Below are 24608 nucleotides of genomic sequence, written 5' to 3'. Positions count from 1 at the left end.
CTCATAGTCAATTCTAAGGCACTGGGAGAATCTTTGAGCAATAAGTCATGCTTTATACCACACATTTCATTCAGCTTCCGAACAAAGACCCATTTATGTCCAACATGTTCAACATTTGGTAGTAATTCAACAACTGTTGTAGGAGAATTACTCTCTGTAATATCCGAGTAAATCTTGTCCTAATTATAAACTAGGTAAATGAAATATTTATAGGAGAATGTTATCTAATCCCTGATTCAAAATGAAATATTTGATGTAATGCTTATATAAAAGTCTCATATCTATCAATAAAATTATTTTATATTATTACTGCTATACATTCTCCTGTTTTACACCCTTATTTATTAGGGTTTTGTTCCGGGATAATTAATATTCTACATTTGTGTGTATCTTAGCCTATTCATGTTTCCTGTTAGAGATAGATTTACATCTCTGTAATAGATCAGGATTCCGGATCCTATAAGATTTAGGTCTATGTAATGCTTATATATAGCCCCCTTATCATTCAATAAAATTACAATTATTCTTCGAATTATTCGCGTACCTATCATACTTAATCACGTTATCACGCATTTTGCCCTAAAAACCCTTAACTTTTAGAGCCATAGAAAAACGAATAGAAAAATCCTTATTTTCTTCTTTTATTTACTGACCACTTTTGTCTCAAGTCTCCGATGACTTTTTCCGTCAACGCTCCTCGCTGGCAACATCCTTGCACGGCTTCCTAGCCTTCGACCGCACCGCCGCAACCCCTCCGGCAGATCCCCTCAGTGCCCCTGCAGTTACTGCCGACCCTTCAGCTCTTGCAGACCCCCCGGAGCCTCTACACACAGCCCCGAAACTTCGCAGGGCCTCATACGCATTTTTCTCGCAAAATCAACTTTTTGCCCCGCAAGACTCCGCATCAAAGCTGTTAAAATTAATCCTCCAGCATATTTTCACAAGCAACGCGAACTTCAAAATCAACAACTTCGCTCAAGAGAAGCTACTCCCGCCTTATCTAATCTTTCAAATGTAACATTTAATTAATGTTCCCACTTTTGAACATATGGATATATTATATCATGTAATATTCGTCTTTCTTCAATCTTCCACCTTTCTTATACCCCGGATGAGGCCAAACAAGAAAACTCACCACTCTTCTTTTTAGTCGATGTTTTTCTTGTGACGGTCTTAGGGGAGTCACGATTGTTTTCAAAGAAAAATTAATCAATCTCGTGTGGTCGCCTGAGTGAACCGTTGTTTTGGGTGCGATTGTGAGTATTGCCATTTGCATCAATTTTTCTTGTGACCATATACGTCACCCCTTCTAATTCATGTCATACTTAAATCTAATCGATTTTGTATTTATTTTTTAGATGTCGTTGCCATCACAACCTGAATTTGGCCTTCTTGATCTTGAAGGCAAGGAATACCACCGCTCGGTCTCCGACATGGAGCTCGCTTATGAGAGCCAAGAGATCTAAGGCATGTTTGCCGACCCTCCTACTATTTTGCCACTATGACCAAGACTCAATATCTCATATTCACGAGACGTCACATCCATGCTACTCTCAAGAGGTAATATTTGAACTTAAAAGATCCTAAAGAACTATGGAACAAACTTCGCTTGTGGTACAACAACGTCATGATAAGCTTCTCCCCAATTTGACCGTTAGATGGGATAACATTTGTCTATTGGACTTCAAGAGAGTGGATGATTTTCAATCAGGATATGCTATGTCTGCAATCTGACTGTGGCATCGTTGATGTCATCAAGACCGACCTAGATCTTCTCTACAAGACTTTGGACACGTTTCCAATCAACTATGAGATTCAAGCTCATACGTACCTCACTCATTTAGAGGAAGGGAATATCCGAACTTTCACCGACTTAATGGCGTTCTTGGCAAAGAAAGAGAGGCATTCTCAGATATTCCTCAACAACAATAATAGACATTTTGGCACTAAAAATATTGCTACGCCACAATCTAATATGGGAAATCTCCAAAGCAAGATAATCAAGCGAGAAACACTCCATACTAGCAACAAGACAACAATTCTCGTGGTGGAAGGCAACAAGGCCGTTCTTGGCCTAAGTCCAACACTTGGACCAGTGATGGTGGCGGTGCCACACCCTCTAAGGGAGGCCGCCACTCCCATGGAGGCTATCTACCTCTTTCTGCCTCCAGCTCCGGTCATGGCAAGTTTCCATACATCACATGTGGCTCATTCAAGCATTTTAATCGCAATTGTCGAGCTACTAAAGAAATGATCAAGTCATACTCCGCCTACAAGAAGTTTCTACAACCCGAATCAAATCATATGGATGAAGAACCCGAGATCCACTAGGCCAAAAATCAAGGTTGACAATGGTTTTTGCCCATTGTCTGATATATAGGTGTACCATTGTCTATTGAACAATTTTCTGTTACATGGTTCAAACAATGCACAAAAAGCATTGTCTAGAGTTAACTCAGACAATGGACATGGTTAAAAGAGTCATTGTCTAAACACCAGAAGAAACAATGTTTTTTGGTAAAAGAGCATTGTAATTATTATTAGTGAATGCTTTGATATTAATGTTGACAATGGCTTTTCTCATTTTGACTATTGTATGTAATTCATCTGACAATAGTTTTTTTTTTCATTTGGATTGTCATTTGGTCCATGGAACAATTCTTTTTAGTTTTCTCATTTGTAAATACTATTGTTTATCTTTCATACATAGACAATGGTTCTCACTACTACAAGTTCCCCAATGGACACTAATATTAGTGTGTAATTGCATTAGCAGTGCCCTCTATAAGAGGTTCTAATGAGGTTTTACACACTAATAAACATCAGTGGCTTTAGAATGTTACTGATATCAGTGGCAAATTTGTGAAGTTATATTAAAAAACAAAATCAGGTGCTAGTGGGCACCTGTAATTACTATATTGTATAATGTATTGTATTCTAAATTCATACTACAATACTAACTACAAATTTAATCATCAATACATAAACACAAGGACTCTTCATCCAGCACCTGCAACTCTTCTTTGATACTAACAACCTGCAATGACACAATCTGGGCAATCCAAGGAGTACCTGTGTGTTAAGAAGACAAATATCACTAGAGAAAAATACATGGAAGAGAAAATGAACAAGACCAGCACATTATCTTCACCAATTTACTCCAAATCAGTTATAAAACTGATCATAAAAAAAAACACATGATAATTCTGAGGAAAATAGAATAATCTTCTTATGTCTATCATATGAACTGCATTTCATATATACTTGAAATATATAGTAATCGTAATGAGGTAGAAAGCAACACCCTTTAAGTATGGACAAGAAACATTATGGATAAGAAAACATAGAGACCAAGCAAGAGAGATCAAGTTAGTAATATTAAATTTTGACTCTATAATTAAATAAAGCAATTCTCTAGTTTGGTTGAATTCAGATTGATAGCAAATAAATCATACCTTTTCAGTGTGCTCTTTCATGACCAAATTATGTACCCTGAAAAGAAGCATATATCATGTCAGATAAAAAAAATTCAGCAGTCTAGCAAATTCAAGGATATTAAATATATTGAATGATTATGAATCCAGTAATAACTAAATCCAAAAAATAAATTCAAGAACTTAATATTCATCTTGTAAAATACACAAGAATGAAACTGCTTGAGAGCAGAAAATGGAAACTCAGTAATTCAATATTAAGATATAGTTTTGCATATAGGATTCTTAAGTGTTTTTGTTAACTTGTTAAAATAAGTGACATGCTTGACTTGTTAGGAATCACTAGGAATTAACCATGATTCGTTTGTTATCTAAGATGCGTTAAGTAATTAGAAAAGAGATGAATCAATGAAGTAGTAAGATTGAGAATGACATGTTACCTTATAATTTCTAAGCACTAAGATAGTATTACCAGGCCATGTTTTCGAGTTAAGGATGCACTAAGTAACATAGTTCGGCACTAGGTTTTTGTTTGTTCACTCAATATTTGTCCGCTAAGGCTCGGTGTTTGCATAGGATGAGACTATGATTTCGAAGCTACTTGTGACGTTTTGTTTGGTGATGTTTGTGTGATTTGGTTGATCACATGTATATATTAGTTTAGGTTTTATTTTCTGTTTTTATACTTATAATCCATAACTATCAAATTATTTTATCTCTTATGAATTCGTTGTTAAATGTTTGTGATTCGTTGCCCTAGTGGATCCCCAGTTTGTGAACGATACCCTCTTGCTTTATACTACTAACGATGCTTATATGGTTAATATTGATGTCGAGTAATTGAATCGAATAAGAGAAAGGTAGCAAATAAAATGAAAGTTCAAATATGACAAGAGAAAAACACATCATCCCAATAAATATGGGTCAAAGGGAACAACCGCACGACTGAAAATGCAAAGTAACATAGTACGTATCGTGCGATTGTTGAAGTAGAAACGAAGATCAGGTAAATAAGAAGTCACACCGGAAGCTGGCTCCTCGGTATTGAAAGTGAACCACGAGCAATGCAACGCCACTAGCACCTAGTCCAAGTCCTCGCGAATCGACTGCCAGGTACCTGAGAAGTAGGGGTGAGCACTCGTCCTCACTAACCCGATGTAGGTGAGACGACCCAACCATAGTTAGGTTTGAAAACTATTTATATATACATATATATAAATATAACAATATATATAAAACTGTTATCGTAGAAACACGTAACAAAAGTCGAAACGAGACTATAACAAGTCTCGTAAGGTTTAGGACAAGTCAAGTAAAATCATGCAGATATAAAATATGTGACTCAGCTCGAAATATCAAGTACGCAGATGGGGTATTTCCAATCTGACCGACTCTAAGGTTTGCCTTCGGGCAAACCGAGAGCCAATAATGAACTACGGTGCCAGACATCATGACACGGTTATCACTATAGTATTAAGCCACACAGTGCCGGATATCAAGACAGTGAAATCACCATGGATAAATCATGGTGCTCGGACATCAGGACACGTGATTCACCATTTACTAATAAAACATGCGGTGCTAGACATCAGTACACGGAATCACCGACTTATAATCATGCATAAAATAAAAGGTCAATCTCGAGCGATAACGACCAAAGAAAAGTGCAAATAAATGCAAGCATGCGATAAATACGTATATCATATACATTTTATATATAGAAAACCACTAACCCGGAATGTATTGGCTCACCCTACCTGATATAGCATTGCTGAAGTCCGCGCCCAAGTCTCACTTCGAGTAGAATCACGTCCCTCAAGCTCGTCTCATAGCTAAATAATAATGAAAAAATAGGAAAGTAAGTTCCATGACGTTTTTAGTCAATTTAGTAATTGAATGTCAGTTTAACTAGTTTGACTACCCGAGTCGAAGTCTCGAGATGATCAGTTGACTTTTCTAAAGGTGAGTGTGAATTTGTTTTATAGATATTCATATCTTAGATTTAAGTCGCGAATGACCCATAAATGAGAATCTTAAATTTATTCTTCCGGCATTTAAATCCCTCACGCTTAAGAGTTCCTCGATTTCCAATCTGGGCGGATATCGAGTTTAAGGTTTAACCGTAAAGCTAAAATTACGTTTTAGAGAAAGGTTACTAATTTTCCTTAATTTGATTTAAATCAAGAAACCTAAAAAAAATTGAATTGAGATTTAAGGAAAAAGTAAATTAATTACTGTTTGGGTAAAACAGTAAGTTATCAACTTATTTACTGATAGGGATATGACCACAGTTATTGAAAGTCAACAGGGGTAGAAAGGTCGTTTCACAAGGGTAATAAAATAGTAAAAGGGTAACTTTAGAAAACTGTAAAACCAGAGTTTTTACCCTTCGGTGTCTGATTTTCAATTCCGGCCGAAAATCCGGTTTCTAACACTCCTAATTTATCATGCAACCATATCAAAAGAATCGAAACAACAATACGATCATAACAACACCGATATCAAGGAGATTGGTGCTCGTTTGATACCTCTACGAAGTCCCGCACTTGATCTCATCGCCTCCAAGCTACTGCGGTATTGCTTCCACCTCCCAGACTTCACTACAGTTACTCTAAGCTCTACCACGATTCAAGAAGCATCAACTCACCGCTGTAAACGACGAACACAGTCGTCGGAGTTCAAGAACTTGCCGAGACAAAAAAAATGGAAATGTCAAGACTTTAGGTTGCAATCTCCATTTCAACTATCAGATTAGCTAGGAAACGAGGAGAGGAGAAGATTTTACCAAGAGGAGCTCTACGAAGTCGCCGAACCTCGACAGATTTGACAGCGGCCCTCACTGCCTCGAAACTCGGACTCGTCGGAACTCACTTTAAATTCGACATGCAAGGACTGGGTCTTGAAGAGCTTGTCGAGAGGAAGAAAATGGTGGTGGTACGCCGGCCAGAGGTGGCAGAACGGCGGCGCTACACGCCGAAGAAGGTGACAACGGTAACGAGTCTCTGTTTCAACAGAGAAGAGAGAGAAACAGAGAGGGAGAGAGAAAGGAGATTGGTTTTTGGGTTGAGGCAAGGGTTGGGCATTCCCTTTAAAGGAAAACCAACGGCCCAGATTGAAAGATGGAGATCAAGGGCTGAGTTTAAATTGTGGGACAGACATTTTCTGAAAATACGATTTAAGCAACGTTAATTTCGTAAATGCAAATAAAATTAACTAAACGTCAGAAAAATGTTTCGCGAATACCTTTGCGCTCGGGATGATGCGTAGTCTAACACAAAAATAAAGAACCAAAAATTTGACATTTTGGAAAAATGTCAGTAAGTATGTCAATTATATCGGAAAAATAAAGAAATTTTTCAAGGGCTCACATCTCTAGCAGTTTCTGGCCTTTCTGACTAATTTCTGCCCGCTTGCCGGCGCTCCCTACCGGTTATGCTGCTCCGGCCCCCGTACCGGCTAGTTTTCTGTCGATTTTCGTAATTTTTACAACGTATTTCCAATAATTTTGCTGCTGCGTTTTCTCAGTCGAAATTTCACCTGGTTTTGAGTTATTTTGACATAATTATTCGGTTACGTTTTTTGGTTTTCTCTAGGTCCGTTGTCTACATTCACCGACATTCTTTTGTTTTCACACCATTTTTGGATGGTTTCTACCATCCTACTTACTGTTTGGTATTTCACTGCTTTAATACCATGTTTTACCAACTATTTAGTTGAAGAATGTAGTACTATTTCCATGTGATACACTTGATGAGATTGCATTTTGTTCTGATCCCCTTCTTACAATATTCTACGGTGTATTGTCTAGAAATTTTTACCGTGTCACTGACTCCTTAATTGTCATTTTGTAGATGTCCCGCTGCGAAATCGAGTGTCTTGTTAATTGCGGAACCACCTACATTATTCTACGACACATTCAGTTGTTCACAGATGTAGTGTTTCCTATTTCTTCGATGACTACAATGATTGACTCCAAATCCATCATTCAAGGAAGAGGTGTCGCTTCTTTCATGTTGTCTAATGGTACGACTCTCAACGTCGTTCATGCTCTTTATGCGCCGAAGTCTCGCTGCACCTTGCTAAGTTTTAAGGACATACGTGTCAATGGTTTTCACTTCAATACTTGTGAATGGAGAGGAATATATTTGTGTTACCTTTGAGAAAGCAGGCAAGTGCCGTATTTTAGAGAAGATGAAGAGTCTTGGGAATAGTTTGTATCTTACTTCCATTCGAATCTTTGAATCATATGCGGTTGCACACTTTTATATGCATTTTTGTGATTCAGACTCTTATATGCTTTTGCAAGCCCGTCTCGGGCACCCTGGATGTGATATGATGATTAAGAATTCATACGGTTATCCATTTTTCAAGTTCTGAAAGCGATTGGAGGACCACATTAACCGTGCTCCACATGGTGAGGTTGAGCCTGCCCCTCTTGGAAGCTCCATGGCTTTCATGCCGCCGCCGCCGGCGTCCCCTCCTTCACATGGGCTTGTGATGCCTCCCGTTATTTCTAATGCCTCTATGATCATCTCTAATGTCCATCATTTGTTTTGCAAAGCTTGTTCTCTTGCTAAATTTCAAAGAAGTCCTTCATTTGCTAAGGCTTCAACTGAGAACGTTCCATTCTTACAACATATTCAAGGTGACATTTATGGACCTATGTAATCGGCATGCGAGCCTTTTAGATATTGTATGATATTGGTTGATGCATTGATGTGTTGGTCACACGTCGCTTTGCTATCCATAAGGAATATTGCATTTGTATGTTATTAGTCGAGATTATCAAACTTAAGGCTCACCACCCTGATTATCCTATCAAATCTATTCGATTGGATAATGCTGGAGAATTCACATCCAAGACTTTTTATGATTACTGCATGTCTATTGGGATAGAAGTTCAACATCATGTTCCTCATCTTCATTAACAGAACGGTCTAGTAGAGGCTAATATCAAACGTATTCAACTTGTTGCTCGGGCAATGGTTATGGGTACTCATATGCCCGTCTCTGCGTAGGGATATGCAATGTTGCATGCATCGATACTTATTCGTTTCAGACCCGTGGCAAATCAAGTATTTAGTACATACCAGATGGGTCCTCAGACACGATTAGAAGTGCAAAGCATTATCGACCTCTAGAAAGTCGCGGATTCGATGTTCAACTGCTTTGTAGATATTGCTAGAGTGACAAGATCAAACATACCTACTACAAATGTACTGGCACAGTTGGATGTTCTCGAATACGGGCATGGAAGACAAGCTCCTGGAATTAGCACTGTTGGTGACAGTGGGACGGTGCCCAGCTGCTGGTGCCCTTTGTGGCGATTGTGTCGAGATGGTCCGAGCAGAAGTTGCTTTAACCTCGGCTCCTCAAAGGAAAAGGGGGAGGCCATAAAACTTTAAGGATTCAAAGCCTAGAAAGAAGCAAATGACAAAGGCACGAGACAGTCCAAGCAGGAGCTGCTTCGGCCTTGGCTCCTCAGAGCAAAAGGGGGAGCCCGAAAAACTCTAAGGATTCATAACCTAGAAAGAAGAATAACCAAGGCACAACACGTCATCAACGATGAATCATCATAGTATGAGGTTGTATTTTATTACAGCTATGTCTATAAATCAACTCAAGTGTTACCGTGAGACGTTATGGAACCTTGTTTGATACCAGAGAACAACGAAATCTCAGTGAATTATACAAGTGAGCAATTGGTCCGAAATCGAGCTACGCATTGATGATGTTTTCGCTTATTCCGTCTCACATGAGATCATATCTAAAGATGACGTTAAACCTTGCTATATAGTTGAATGCGAACACATAGTAGATTGATTTTAGTGGAAGGAAGCAATCCAAACAGAACTTGACACATTGAAGAAGAGAAAAGTATTCAGAAATGTTGAATTGACTCTAAGAGATGTCAAATTTATTGGACATAAATAAGTCTTTGTTCGTAAGCGTAATGAGATGAACAAGGTCGTGCGTTCTAAGGCAAGAAACGTGGCGCAAGGATTCTCACAACGACCTAGTATTGACTATGAGGAGATTTTTTCTCTCCTGTTATGGACATCATTACCTTCCGCTACCTTATTAGTCTGGTAGTGTTCGTAAGACTAAATATGCATCTTATAAATGTAATCACAGCTTGTCTCTATAGGTATTTTGAGGCATAGATATATATGAAGGCTAAATTTTAATAACAATATACCAACTTTGGCTCACTAATAATCAAGGTGTATTAACTTTGTAAAATAATGCTTTAGTACATGAACTAATTAACTCAATATCATTCTTATACATGTCAGTTAACTTTTCATGTTAAGTGTCATATTTGAGGGGCAAATTGGTCAACCTGCTTGCCATGTCTATTGTAGCTTAAGTGAAAGATAGTTGCCCATAAAATCTCAATCTTTATACACAGTGGGAGGACTGGTCCATTAAAGTGATGCAGAGACACATTTCCATCGGAGTCTAATTGATACAACATCATCCTACAATTGATTGTTAATAGGTATAATTACAAGTATGTAATTGATGATTACAACAATCAGTCGGATTGAAGAATAGCATAAGTTATGCACATGGACAGTAGGTAGTCAATGAGGGAGATTGAGTGATTAATGGGGAAGATTGATAAACATCCCTAAATCTGAGCAGAAAGCCTTTACTTCCTTTAAGCATCACCACCAGCTCACATCTTTCATACAACCACATCAATTCACAAAGTATAAGATTAAGCTATGTGGAAAATAGAGGTGGCCGGGTCGGTTGCAGGTATATAAGACTGATGAGAGTAGTTCGAAAGAGTTCTAAGCAAAAGAGAAAAATACCAAACTACCCTATTAATGATGAATAATTACACAAACTTAACGGTGTTATTAACAGCGTGTACCAAAAGTGGGTTTAACTTGTTAGTTCATGTACTGAAGCCTTATTTCACAAAGTTAATGCGCCTTAATTATTAGTGAGGCAAAGTTGATGTAATGTTCTTAAAATTTTGCCCATATATGAAAGCTCCAAATGGACTACCTTTACTGCTATCAAGTGCCTCCAGACCACTGAGTGCTCATGCAGTCAAATTATGTCGTTCATTGTACGGGTTGAAACAATCCGAAAAGAATGTGGTACAATCGGTTGCACAAAAACTTGAAAGAGAGAGGTTATAAAAATGATGAACTATGCCCATGTGTGTTCATAAAAAAGACAAATTTCGGATTCCTCATCGTTACGGTTTACGTTGATGACATGAACATAATTGGTACTCTTGATGAGATTGAAGAGACCGTGTCTTATTTGAAGTCAGAATTTGAGATGGAGGACCTAGGGAGGACAAGATTTTGTCTAGGCCTTGAACTTGTGCATAAGGTTGAAGGCATCCTTATCCATCAATCGAATTATACGCAGAAAATCTTCGATTCTTCAATATGAATCTATGCAGTTCATTATCCACTCCCATGGTTGTCCGAAGTCTAAATATTAAGAATGATCTATTCCGTCCTAAAGATGATGATGAAGATGTTTTTGGTCTTGAAGTTCTATACATTAGTGCAATTGGGGCACTATTGTATCTAGCTCAATGCACTAGACCAAACATATCTTTCACAGTGAACTTATTAGCTATATTTAGCTCCGCGCCTATGCTACGTCATTGGAATGGTATCAAGTATTTGTTTCGGTACTTGACAGGTTCCGTTGACATGTAATTGTTATATCCTTACAACAGAGAAACCACTGTGTCTGTGCCACCTCACACAGTCACCGCCGGCAGCCTCGGCAGCACAATCACATGCGGTAGAGCCGCCGCCGGCAGCCACAGCGTTGCAGCCTCTCACAGTGCCAAGAGCAAGACTTAACCTTTCCTTGCTTCTTCCCCCAATGTAAAGACTCCAAACAACCTCCTACTTGGTTATGCTGATGCACAAGGCTCGTCTCAAATTGGTTATGTGTTTACCATTGGGAATACAGAGATATCTTGGAGATCCACTAAGCAATCTTTTGTTGCTACTTTTTTGAATCACGCGGAGATCATTTCTCTCCATGAAGTAGTTAATGAATGTGTTTGGATACGGTCACTCGTTCGTCATATTCGTGATTCTTGTGGATTAGTCTATACAACTTGTCAACCTATGTGCATTTATGAAGATAATGCTGCTTGCATAGAGCATACTAAGTTAGGTTTCATCAAGCGAGACAACACCAAACATAGCTACCCAAGTTCTTCTACTATGTTCAACAACAAAAGTTCTTGAATGTTCAGATTAATCAAATGAATTCAGAATCTAATGTTGCTGATTTGTTCAGTAAGTCTTTGCCTAAATATACTTTTGTAAAACATGTGAAGAACACTTTCATGCGTCGTTTAGCAGAACTTTAGAGTTTGGTAGACTTCAGAGGGAGTCTACATTATATGTTAAGATCATTAGCAGTTGGTGTGTTTTGCTTTCTTTTCATTAGATCAAGCTTTTGTTTTACCCACGAGGTTTTTGTTTTGCTTGATAAGGTTTTTACCGAGACAACATTATGCGCCATGCAACCTAGACATGCGACACAAAAGAGTGTTTCAGGAGAATTACTATTGTACCTTTGGGTGTGTCTTAGTTTATTTACATTTTTTATTAGAGATATATTCAGATCTTACGAGATTTAAGTCTATGTAATGCTTATATATAAACTCCATTATTATTTAATAAAGTTAACGTTATTCTTCAAATTATTCCGGTATTTATCATTATTATTATATTATAAATTGTGGCATGTGAGGTAAATAACTAGGGCAGGTAACCAGGAAGCAGTTACGTTTTACTTTTTCTTTATTACGCTTCTTTGGAAATGGAACCCATCAGTCTCCACTTCATTAATGACTCACTCTCTCACTCTCTCACTACCTTAAAAAAGTTTCCTTTCATTTCTCAACACAAAGTGCAATTTCCAACTCAACACGCCTTTGACTCCCACCGCTTGCATCTCAGGTTCCTTCTTCTTCCCCCATCTCTCCCATGTCCTTTTCAATATTGTTCCCTTCCATTGCAGTCTCTCATTCCAAATATCCCTTTTTTTTCATATGGTACAGTGATTTCTCTAATGTTTTGGATATCTACCTCTCCCATTGTTGTATGGCAATTCTGATGCTCATGATTTACTGTTTTGGGTACTGGGTTTTGCTTGTAGATGACTAAAGTGGGTTTTATTTATTCACTCTGATTGATGTTGATTTCTGAGTTCTTGGCGCTTTACTTTATTGTTCTGTCAGGATTTCCTTTCTAAAGTTCACTTTTGTTTTGATTTTGACCAAATATCTGGAAATGGGGTTTCATTTTCAACAAATATGTTAGCCATCTTATGAGAAAAGAATGGGGCTTTTGTCTTTTATCGTTTTGGAAATTCTTAATTCGTTTTCCATTTGTGATCTCCAGTTTGTGCATGTCTATATCAAGGTTGTTATATTCCTTTATCATTTTTATTTTTGCCATCTCCAGTTAGTGTATAAATGTATTATTAAGATAGTGTTGGTGTCTGAATCTAATTTGAGGAATATTAGATGAGTTGCAAAGTGAATGTGAATGTTAAATTGGTAATGGTAATCAAGTCACTGACAGTTCATGAATTGCTGAGATGGTCATGTTTTAATCGTGTGAAAAGTAGAAAGATCACTTTGATTTGCATCGTAGAGTTAATACTTATATCGTATGGTTTTATTATTAGACTAGGAGTGTATTGGAATTACCATGTAGGCAGGTTTCTTACACTTGCATGTATGCAGGGAGAAGTCAAGATTGGGATAGTGTACTGCTAGGATAATTACATCATGTTGAAGAAGGCACCAAGTAGGAATCACCGAACCAAAGGAATCAAGTTGAAGCATATTTTGCAGATCGCCCTGCTTCTCGGGGTTTGCTTTTGGTTGGTTTATCAGCTCAAGCATTCCCATGATAAGAAAGTGGTGTTGGATGAGAAATCTGCAAAAGCCTCAATCAGATCCCTGAGTGAAGGTGAGCTTCTGAAACTTGGGAGGAAAGATCTTCCTCACAAGGACGTCGGTAAAAATGTGAAACAAGAGGTAGAGGGGGAGGACGAAACTGTAGGAGACGAAGAAGAGAAGCATGAGGTAGAAGGGCTAGAGGAAGAAGGTCAAAAACATGAAGCAGATGAGCGAGAAGATGAGGATCGGAAGGAAGAACAAGAAGAGGAAGAAAATAAGAATGAAGATATAGAAGAGGAGGGAGGAGCTGGAGATGATGAGATAGATGAAAATGAGCAAGAGAAAAAAGAAGGTAGAACTGACCATGAAGAAGACCTTGTAGATGATGAGAAAGAAAGGGAAGATGAGGAGGATGATGAGAAGGGTGAAAAGGATGGTGAGAGGAATGAGAGTGAAGAGAGAATGGGTCGAGCAGACAATGAGAACTCATCAGCGAATCAAGATAACAGAGGTGATAAGAATGCTCATGAGGCACGAGAGGAAAATTACAGGCGGGATGATGCCTCTAGTGCAGTGACCCATAATGCCCAAGTTATAAGTACTGAAACTGAGGAAGTAAGTTCAGAAAGTGCAAATGAGAACTCTGGAAGTGGTGCTCTGGAGAAGGAGGTAAAATCTAATTACACTGAGGATCTAAATGGAAATCAGAACAGCTCAAGATTATTGGATGGTAGGACAGCTGGAAATGACACTGCAAGTGTGGCTGCTACTGAGGAGAAAGTCAATGAGAATTTGCCCAATGCTGTAAATGCAACTATGAAACTACAGTCTGATGACATACCAGAAGCAGACAGTAACTCAACAATTGTGAGCATAGAAGCGAGCAACAGCTCACCGGAAGTCAACCAGGCAAATGGAACAGAAGCTTTATCCGTGTCAGGTCTCTCTCAAAATGTTACATTGGATGGCATGACTACTAGAGAGGAAATTACCGGCAAAACCTTGATTGTGGAACAGACTAATAACACCATTTCTGATAATAATCACTCGGATTCTAATGCAACAGTTCCCAGTGATAAGGCTGAGAGTAATGTGTCCGAAAAGATCTTAAGATATAATGGCACTGCTCAAGTGGAGGATGATTCCAGGTCCTTAACAATGAATGAGTCTATGGATGCTATGAAGAATGAAGAATTGAAGAATGAAGAATTGAAGAATGAAGATACCAACAAGAATGAGGACTTGAAGAATGAAAATGCCACGAAGAACAAAGAGTCAAATGGCACGAGGGAGTCCGACAGGATTGGTGACAGTTCAGACTCCAGAAATGGGACGCAATATGCAGTTCAGCATGACCCCATTGATTCTTCTGATTCCCTTGTTTCCGAAGACAAGAAAGGGGCTCACACGGATTTAGATACATCACCAGAGATGAAAACAGATGGTCATGAGAATGGACAAGCTGCAGCAGAGTGAGTTTTATGGTCTTTGGTTCTTCTGGTGCTTTCAGTTTTCATGCTTACCTTTGGTCTTGATGTGCAAGGTGGTATGAAATCCCAATGCGGTGAGGTTAGTGTTTGTGAATTTGTCTATGGCTAGAATATCAATACAGCAGCTAAAATGTAGGCTAGTTTATGTTATCGGCAGCTTTAATCTGTAAAACTAAATTAAGCTTTCCACTTTCTTTTTTTTAGCATTGCACCGCACCCTTGGTTTCTTTTTTCAGTCATTTCTGTGCATAACCAGATTCCATCCGTTCACCGTTCTACATTATTATTGTTGTGCTTTCAAACTTGACTGAAGAAATTTATTGATCAATGATCCAAGTTGACAGTTTGATGCCATATGAATTAGAGCTTTTGTTGATGCCAGTGGTAAATTGTTTCCAAACTTACCACTAGAATGTTTGGTCGAGAGATTTATGGACTGGTTCTTAATCAACACAACATTGTACTAATATGTTTCGCTAATTTGCACTTGTTCATCTTGGTCTTTCTTGATATGAAGTAAAAACTATACATCATGTTGGTGGCATTCTTATACTTGGACATTTTGTTTCATTGATTCCAAAATTTGAAAACTGTATCAGCAACCCGACCGAGAAGTTTCGTCCCGAAAATTGGAAGTTTGAAACTACAAGTCACTGAGGAACAGAGAAGGTTGAGAGACGAGTTTGCTTATTCAACATCTGTGTCGAAAGCTGAGGGAACCAGCTACGATTTATTCTGATTTGAACATATCTCAAGGTCGATGTGAATGCAAAACAACAACCAGATTTTTGATGCCTTCATTTTATTACAGAAGTAATATTCTGCTCCAAAGAGGTATTACAACTTTGAAAAATAAAAGAAAAACCTTACACCAGCATCTAATACCTCCTGCATTAACCTCGTCACTGGTACGAGCTTGAATCTTCTTTTATAATAGATTAATATTCAGACCGTCAATTTTAAGAGGGGTCGTTATGTAGCTGTTAAACCGTTGAGCAAGTCCAAACCAAATGGGCAAGATTTCATGAGTGAAGGAAGTAGCTACCATGAATCTTCTTGATGAGATATTGAAATTATATTTCCATATATATTTTCTGACTTTGGCCTTGAAAAACTGTGTCCACTAGACAAAAACATTGACTCATGAATGGGTGCAAAAGGATGTATTACTCCAGATTTGGTCTACAAAGCATGGGAGGTGTCTCATACATAGCTCATGTCTATAGCAGGCCAATTATTCAGAGTAAGAGTTTCCCTTTTACATAGGGCTTTTCATTGCATTCTATTTATATATGGTGATTTTGCTACAGCTAGTTCTGGTATTAGGAGAAATATTTACTTCACTTATAATCGACAGATTAGAAGTATGAGTAGAGGAGACTGAAGTAAATATACAGCTATGTGGTACTCTTGCTGAGCATGCACCTTGGATGCTCTACAAGACAAAATGCATCTATCGATTTATGAATAAGATAGTAAAATGATATCATTCTTAAACAGTTGATTCTATCTATACAGATACTATTCTAGTTCAGTAATTGTTTCTAATTCAAGGTACATGGGTCTATTAGGAATGCTTCCAACATTTGCTCTACTATGTCTTGTTGTTGCAAAAGGATTAGGCGGCATTGTTAGTGTTTCTCTTCCCTCTAGCATCTGAACCACTATTTTCATAGAAGGACGATCCACAGGGTACCACTGGATGCATGACAAGCCAATAATTGAAAGTTTCTCTGGGATTTTTGAATTCCCTTCTTCTCCAATATGGATTCTGAGGTCTTCTCCCTCTTCCAAGAGGTTATAGATCCACTTTGGATAATATACTGCATTCATGCTATCCATGGTTGCACCAATATTCTTCCTCCCTCCTACCATCTCAAGCAACATCATTCCAAAACTATATACATCCGACTTGTGAGACACGTTCCCGAAGTTCCTAGAGAAAACTTCAGGTGCAATGTAGCCCATAGTTCCCCTAGCTGTAGTCATTGACACTATACTTTGATCCTTTGAACACAACTTGGCCAAACCAAAATCAGAAATTTTTGGAGTGAAGCTGTGGTCTAGCAGAACATTATGGGGTTTGATATCGAAATGAAGGATTTGATGATCACATCCATGATGTAGATATTCAATTCCTTTGGCTATGCCTAGTGCAACCTCTTGCAACTTATCCCAACCCAGGAATCCATTCTTATTATCTGCTGATGAAATGAAGTCCTGCAGTGAACCATTTGGGAAGAATTCATAAACTAGAGCTCGTATAAACCCATCAGCGCAAAATCCAACCAAGCGAACCACATTGACATGGTGGATATGACCTAGTGTCCTCACTTCATTGATAAAATCTTCCCCATTCCCATCAGAAACTTTCAGGACTTTCACAGCAACAAAGAGTTCAGAAGAAAGATTTCCTTTAAACACAGTTCCATAGGCTCCTTCTCCCACCTTGTCCTTGAATTGATTTGTAATTCTCTTTATATCTGCATATGAGTATCTACTTGGCTTGTGTGCTTTGTAATCTTCCAAAAATATTTCAATTTTTCTCTGATGTTCCTTTTCCTTTCTATCGGAATTATAAGCCCGATAAACTGGGATGAGCAGTAGTAATAAAAGAACTGTACCCACAGTAGCACCTGCACATGAGCTATCAAGTAAATATATATCTCTAGTTTCTCATACATAAAAAATAAAAGAACAAACCAATAAGAAAATTCACCTGTAGCAACTAATTTTGTTGTTGCACCTGTAAATAATGAAACTGCTTAGTATGTGAAAGAATCGATCTGTAGTGAAGTAGAAAGCGAATTGCCATTCACTGTAATTTCAATTTAGTAATGCAGCGAACTGTAAGATGTAGCCATATCACAATTATGAATAAAACTATGTATATGCTTACTTGGTTTCCTCAAGTGAACACATTCAATTCTAGTGTTGGTTCCATTCCTCTGCAATCTACACCTCTTACCCTCTGCCTCACATTCACTACAATTTGGTTTAGACCAATTTAGCATAAAGTATCTTTCATCTCCCCACCAAATTCCATATGGAAGTGATAAAACATCATACATCTTTGTACAAGACCTTAGTGATACCATGTATGTGGGTAAGTTCTCCTCTGAACGAACAGCGTATATTAGGGAGGCCGCAGTGCCACTTAGGCATGGAACTTGCTTCAGATACTCTCTTTCAAGAGGAATAGTAGGACAGTCATATAGGCTAATATTCATGCTCTCCTGTGAGGAAGAGAAGGGGAAATAGAAGGGAGAAGCTGGCATGTATGAGATGTCGGAAGGCTTTAGCACCAAGCATTCATCTGGTTGATTGAGCTGGATTTTCTGATGCTTATAATCTATGTGTTTCACAAAGAATTTTACTAGCACTACCGACTTCTCTGCAAGTACTATTTCATGAGGCTGGGTACATTTCAGCACAGGATCACCGCCACAATGTTGTCCTCGACTGAATGGGTAGTAAATGGCTAGGCCATGATTGTCCTCACACTTTGATTCTCTGCAAGAATTTCCAGCTGCTCCCAGCAGTTTGGCGCAAGTAAGCAAGAAGAAGTAGAAGAAGTAGAAGAAATAGACAGTTTGGCGCATTTTCTCCATTTCTGAAGTAACAATGCCTATGAATGTTTTGTAAGCAGAGCTAAGCACGATAATATCTAAAATTCTTGCCAAATTGTTTATCTGACTAGTTCAAACAGAGTTGGAAGGAGGCTTAGTCTTTCGTAGTGTTTCATTGACTAATATCATGATCTTTCTCTAACAGAGTAAAATATTTACAATCTGTGTACTTTTTTGAGTAACAATCTGTGCACTTGATTAATAGGACTTTGGAAGGAGTTAGAAGAAAGCTTGGTCAACATTGTTGTATGGCTACTAATCGGCTACTAGTCTTTCATCTCTAATAAACAAAATACTAAAGGAAGAACAAAGTCCAACAAAGCAGGCTAGCCAAACTGCCCCAATTAAGTATGCATTATTTGATTTGACTTGGCTATGGAATGGTCAAAATTTCAATCTGCATATCTAATTTTTCTTTGTCATATTCTTTTTCTCAAATATATATATATATATATATATTTGTTTTTGTTTTTCAGTTCTTAGAGGAGAACAATATGGAGGGTATGAAAAGGAACCTATTCCTGATCGAAGACTACTGTTTGCTCTCTCTCTCTCTCTCTCTCTCTCTCTCTCTCTCTCCCTCCCCATGGGAATAAGGGGAATCTCCTGGTTCGCGGCCTTTGTTGTGATTAGCTTATGCTTTGAAACATGTAAAGCTAACACAAAGGATGATAGTTCTAAGTGTACTTCTTCATGCGGCAACATCCATAACATAAGCTACCCTTTCCGACTGAAACATGATCCAAAGGACTGCACATCACTGTATACTCTTCTATGCGAGAACAACATTACAATACTAGACCAATCTGGTTTTGGAAGATTTTATGTACAGGCAATCAACTACGAGAATCAAACAATCCGAGTTGTAGATCCTGGCCTATTTCAGAATATCAATTGCTCCTCCATGCCCTACAACCGTTCACCTGATCTTTCCGGACGATCTATGTATTCGTACGGGCAATCTTCAACGAGCATAGTCTTCTTGAAGTGTAACAATCCGGTGAATTCTTCTATGTATGTGGACACTGCTCCATGCATAAACGTTAAGGCTGGTGATGCTTCTTCTTTGGCATCCCAACCAGCATATGGTTATGTCAAAGTCGGCCATATGGAGGTAGGGGATTTGGACCAGGGTTGCAGTGCAGAGTGGCTGGCTTATGCTTTGGCTAACTCCTCTATTCTGTACAACACCTCTTATAAATACATACACAGTGCACTTCTGAATGGCTTTGAGCTAGACTATACGATTTCGGAGGCTTGTGAGCAATGGAGTACCAATGCCAAGTGTTTTCCACGCAATATCAAAGGTGTGTGAATTCTTAGATACATGCATGCTTTTAGGCTAAACACATTAATGTATGGATTGTTTGATTTATCTCTCTCTCTCACACACACACAGAGCAGCCTGCAATATTGCGCGCAGTATTGTATGAGTTTTGATAACGGTGGACTAGCTTCTCTGCCACTCTGGAATTATCTACCACTGAAGAGAGCTAGTCTGCCATAGTACCAAGGGAACCCATACGCATATATGATTCATAAAGTACTAAATAAGTTCTTTTGGTCAGTCCATGCATCACATTTATTTGGCAGTGCAAAGTTGTAGACTGTCTCTATGTGATCCCATATGTACTAGTTTTTATTTTTTCTTATTTTTTAGTGAAGGAGATCATTGCATTGATGTAAAATCAATATGGTTACAATCATGACTTAGAATATTTCTAATCATTCAGGGAATTGTGCTGCTATTCAAAACAGCCTGTAGCCTCATAGCCCCCACTAGCTAAGCTATGCGCAACTGCATATGCAGCGATAAGTATGACTGATGCAAACATTGTCTATTCTTTGCCTCCAAACCTGAATGTCATATACAGTTTTACCATGTTCCAAGCTTTGAAAGTCTTGCTTTTGAATATCCAAACTGCAGCTAGCCAATCTTTTTCCAACTAAAGTTATTATTTAGAACATGCCATGAATGCAGAAGTTGCAGACCTGACTTTGTAGCAATTAATTAAAACTTCTTGGCAGAAGTGAAATAATTTATGTGGTGAGAAAACACAGCTATGGAAGTGCCATTATAGTCTCTAAATACTGCTCCAACTCCATTTTCTATGTGCTCTGGTAAAAACGCTCCATCAACATTTAACTTGATTTTGACAAGGTGCAGGAGGTGTCCATCCTTGTCTGCATTGACACATTGTACAGCGACCTGTTTGGGTGGGGGATAATTGGCTTGCTGATACTCAAAGTACCAGGCCATGGCACTACAGCTTATGTTAATTTTGTGCTGCTTGGGGTTTATTGGACCAAAGAAAGCTTCATTTCTGTTTTACCATAGCCCCCACAATACCATATCTTTGGAAATACATCAGACCTCAGATTTTTTGCCTTCTCAAGCATGCATCCTCCAAAAAAATTTTTAGAGAGCTAGATGACAACATTAAGATGATAAGGGGTACCTGATATAAGTTATTTTGCCGCAGGGCATGCACACCACACAAGAGCATCATTATCATACGGATGAAAGTGGAAAGACATTTCAGCTCTCCCTGGTTCCCTTTAGATATTTATTCTTGTTGGTTAGAGATCTTGGCAAGCTCTCCAAACACAGTTCAGAACCTTACCTGGTACCTTTTCTTCCCAAAGATTCTTCTGTAGAGAGTAGACACCTAAATCCCAGTATGCAGTTTTAACAGAATAATGTCCCTTTGCAGTTTTTCACACTTCTGTCATGAAGAACTCTTGTGCTAAAAAATTCATAAAATCTCATAATAAATTGATGTGTTCTAATTTTCCTTTTGGATAATGAATTTTCGAATGCTAGTTTGAAGTCCAATTTCTGTTGTTATAAGCGTCTTTAGATCTTAATAGTTATTTGCGATATAAGCAAAGAAGAGTAAACAGAAACACACCAAAGTTATAGTGGTTCAGCTGAAGCCTACCTCCACTGTGATCTCTCTTGAGAGATTTACTAGTACTGAAGAATTTAGGTACAAGTACTTATTGTAGACCTTAACCCCTCCCTGTCTAGCTCTTATCTCTCTATCACCCTTAGCTCTCCCTTTAGGATTTCTGTCTCTGTGTCTAAAAACCTCCCTGCAGCCCTATTTATATCAATAGGGGCTGCTTGATACAATATGGACTAGGATTACTAAACCTAACACAAATCCTAATAGAATATTGGAAGATATACTCTCCTAAAACATATAGAAAAGCTGTGCTAACTTATTTCATTTCTAAACCTGGATTTGATTACTGAATCCTAACTCCAACATGCATCAACGAGCCAAAAACACAACAATTTCATGTATACCTGCATTTGTTTTTTGCCCTTTAATTATGGCATGATAAGTACAAGACTGGTGTGACAGTAGACATTTTTCTTTGTCAATGTAGGTTTCTTTCAATTAGTATGGGAGCTAATAAGCGGTAAGGATGCTCTCTCTCCACAAACGATACTTTTTTGTTAGCAATTCTATCAAAACCTTGCTTCAAAGTTAGTGAAGTACTGATGATTTTATTTCTCTCCCTGTCTTTTTTTTTTCTGTAGGTTTCGTTGCCCCTGGATATACTATCCATGTTGGTAAGCAGATTCTCACCAATCCTTTCTTAATGAATTAAGATTGATTTTCTCTTGATGTACATGTGAATTACTAGCGGATCAAGTATAGGATCCTTAACTGTTTCTCTAGTCAACTTTTGTTTATCTTGTTTTTATTGTATTTCTTTGCATTCTTGCAGGTTATAAGTGGCTACCCTCCAACTCTAGCGGTAAGGCCTGCTTGTGTTGCATGTTTAAGTAAACAAGGTTTTGATCAACTCTGTGAACTTTATGCATGCACTTTGTTACTTGTATAACCAAGCCTTTGATTTCTTTCACTTCTATAAATCTTGCAGATGTTCGATTGGCAATATTGGTTACTATCAGTAAGAATAATACCCTTACATTTTCAACTAATATAAGGGTTACTTTTTCAAATCTAAACTATATGCATAATCAACCATTGTTCCAATTTTTTTACTCATGATTTGTTACTGGATGTTCTTCACAGTACTGGTGAAATTTACATTGGGGGCTCCATTTGTGATTGTATTTTTGATCAAGAAATGGCGGACAAGACATTTGTCAATGTACAGAACCATTGAAGATTATCTGCAGAACGGTAGCAGCTTTGTGCCAATAAGGTATTCTTTCTCAGAAATTAAGAAGATGTCCAACAATTTCAAGACCAAGCTGGGCGAAGGAGGCTATGGCTCTGTATTTAAAGGAGTATTACGTAGTGGCCATTTTGGAGCCATTAAAATGATGGCAAACTCTAAATCAAATGGAGAAGATTTTGTGAGCGAAGTGGCTACAATTGGAAGGATTCACCATGTCAATGTGGTGCAACTAGTTGGTTATTGTGTTGAGGGTTCAAAACGTGCTCTAGTCTATGATTTCATGCCTAATGGGTCACTTGAAAAATACATATATTCCAATGCATATGCTCTCATGGTAAGTGTCAAGAAAATGTATGAGATCTCTCTGGGAGTGGCTCAAGGGATTGAATATTTACATCAAGGTTGTGAAGTGCAAATTTTGCATTTTGATATCAAGCCTCACAACATTCTTCTTGACGAGAATTTCATTCCAAAAATTTCAGACTTCGGTCTAGCAAAGTTATATTCAACTGAAGACAGTACTGTGACTCTAACAGCAGCAAGAGGGACAATGGGATATATAGCTCCGGAGTTGTTCTACAAAAACATCGGAGGTATCTCATATAAAGCTGATGTGTATAGTTTTGGAATGTTGTTGATGGAAATGGCAAGTAAACGGAAAAATTTCAGAGAATTGGCGGGGCATGAAAGCCAAACATACTTCCCTTCATGGGTGTATGATCAATATGCAATGGGAAGGGACTTGGAGATGGGTGATGCCACTGATGAGGAGAAGGAAATAATAAAAAGGATGATTGTAACAGCTTTATGGTGTATACAGATGAACCCAAGTGATCGTCCATCAATGAGAGAAGCCAGAGAGATGCTGGAAGAAGATGTTGGACACTTACAAATGCCCCCCAATCCTTTTACACGGTCAGAAGAGATATTCCTTGCCGATGTCCGGAATAATATTGATCCAACATGTTCAAACACTGAGCTAACTTGGACATTATCAGCTAGGTAATGATCCCCCTCCATTACAATTAATACAAATGATTTAATTCTTCTTACATGTAGAGTTATCAGCTAGGTACGTAGTATACGGTGTACTTACATGTTAATTGTTAAACATTATGGGAATTCTTTATCTTCCTACAGTTTATTCGTGCCTTATTGTTTTTGTGCTTCACAAATCTTATATATATGATGATCGTGTGGATGTAATACTCATTAGGATCAGAATGTTCTGCAATTTCATGGTAGTACGCTTTGAGGAAATGAACTCCAACTAGCAATTGAACTCCAAATAGTGGAGGTTCAAACACAAACGCATTAAGCATTGCGTCCAACAACTAGTGTGCATTGTTTAGTCAATAAAGCACAAAAACTAGTTAGCGATAGCTGCACAACAAATATTTGTTTTTCAGTTAGCTCTTTTTATTGCTAATCAATGGCTAGAAGACATGTTACAACATTTGTCGATCTCTTTATGTGGGTTAACCAAAGACTAACAAGTACCAAAACAAATGCCGTCGCTTTACAACTTACATGAACTCACAACAATAGAACTAAAAACTTGGCAACTAACTTCTTGATATGGATTATTACCTACCTAAAGACCTCAATTAGTGTACAAATCAAATAAACCAGAAATCAAGTAACCAAACTTCAAACCGTTGTTCAAGCAAGAAAACCTAATGTCTACGTTGCACCAATGCCCTCAACATTAGGGCTAGTTGCAAAAGAAAAACTTTTCCAGTGTGCCAAGGTTCAACAAACTCACAAGGACTAATTCAAGATCCAAGCTCAAGAGCCCGAGTCCAAACCCACCTATGTGAGACCCAAAGACAGAATCGCTTTGGTCTCTTTCCAGCCGAGTCCACTGCTTTTCGACTGCCTACTCCATGCTCTATCCATTGCATCACTATTGTATCCCTATTTCTGTTCTACTATCGATGATCCACTACTGTTGCTATGTAGAGGACAATCCACCATCCCTTAA

At 38.2% G+C, this 24608-nt stretch overlaps 4 protein-coding genes across 11 annotated transcripts in view; 2 read left to right on the top strand and 2 right to left on the bottom strand.

The window, feature by feature from the left end:
* The window catches only part of LOC126802949 (uncharacterized), a 358993-nt gene that overhangs the window by 239673 nt on the left and 94712 nt on the right, over positions 1-24608 (bottom strand). The window lies entirely within an intron of this gene.
* LOC126802933 (uncharacterized) lies at positions 12314-15601 on the top strand. 5 transcript variants are annotated; one of them, XM_050530654.1, is made up of 2 exons: positions 12314-12394; positions 13186-15062. In XM_050530654.1, the coding sequence occupies exon 2, from the start codon at positions 13231-13233 to the stop codon at positions 14818-14820; it is 1590 nt and encodes a 529-aa protein (XP_050386611.1). In that variant the 5' UTR covers positions 12314-12394; positions 13186-13230; the 3' UTR covers positions 14821-15062. The 5 variants fall into 5 exon arrangements, 3 of the variants coding, with proteins under 3 accessions (XP_050386611.1, XP_050386613.1, XP_050386612.1); XM_050530656.1 differs by lacking the exon at positions 12314-12394 and adding an exon at positions 12469-12489; XR_007673029.1 differs by lacking the exon at positions 12314-12394 and adding an exon at positions 15434-15601 and having other exon boundaries at positions 12499-14913.
* On the top strand, positions 15934-23705 carry LOC126802926 (rust resistance kinase Lr10-like). Of its 3 annotated transcripts, none has more exons than XM_050530645.1 (6): positions 15934-16077; positions 21860-21892; positions 22014-22046; positions 22205-22234; positions 22361-22390; positions 22516-23705. In XM_050530645.1, exons 1-6 carry the CDS (start codon positions 15978-15980, stop codon positions 23628-23630), a joined length of 1341 nt encoding a protein of 446 aa, XP_050386602.1. In that variant the 5' UTR covers positions 15934-15977; the 3' UTR covers positions 23631-23705. The 3 variants fall into 3 exon arrangements, with proteins under 3 accessions (XP_050386602.1, XP_050386601.1, XP_050386603.1); XM_050530644.1 differs by lacking the exon at positions 15934-16077 and adding an exon at positions 18964-19770; XM_050530646.1 differs by lacking the exon at positions 15934-16077 and adding an exon at positions 21051-21090.
* LOC126802935 (rust resistance kinase Lr10-like) lies at positions 16227-18403 on the bottom strand. 2 transcript variants are annotated; one of them, XM_050530658.1, is made up of 4 exons: positions 17904-18403; positions 17734-17819; positions 17554-17580; positions 16227-17470 (listed from the first exon to the last, which is right to left on the bottom strand). In XM_050530658.1, exons 1-4 carry the CDS (start codon positions 18110-18112, stop codon positions 16356-16358), a joined length of 1437 nt encoding a protein of 478 aa, XP_050386615.1. In that variant the 5' UTR covers positions 18113-18403; the 3' UTR covers positions 16227-16355. The 2 variants fall into 2 exon arrangements, with proteins under 2 accessions (XP_050386615.1, XP_050386614.1); XM_050530657.1 differs by having other exon boundaries at positions 17734-18403.

The sequence above is a fragment of the Argentina anserina genome, chromosome 7, assembly GCF_933775445.1.
Source record: "Argentina anserina chromosome 7, drPotAnse1.1, whole genome shotgun sequence".
NCBI classification, from domain to species: Eukaryota; Viridiplantae; Streptophyta; class Magnoliopsida; order Rosales; family Rosaceae; genus Argentina; species Argentina anserina.
This window is presented reverse-complemented; position numbering and strand designations above follow the sequence as displayed.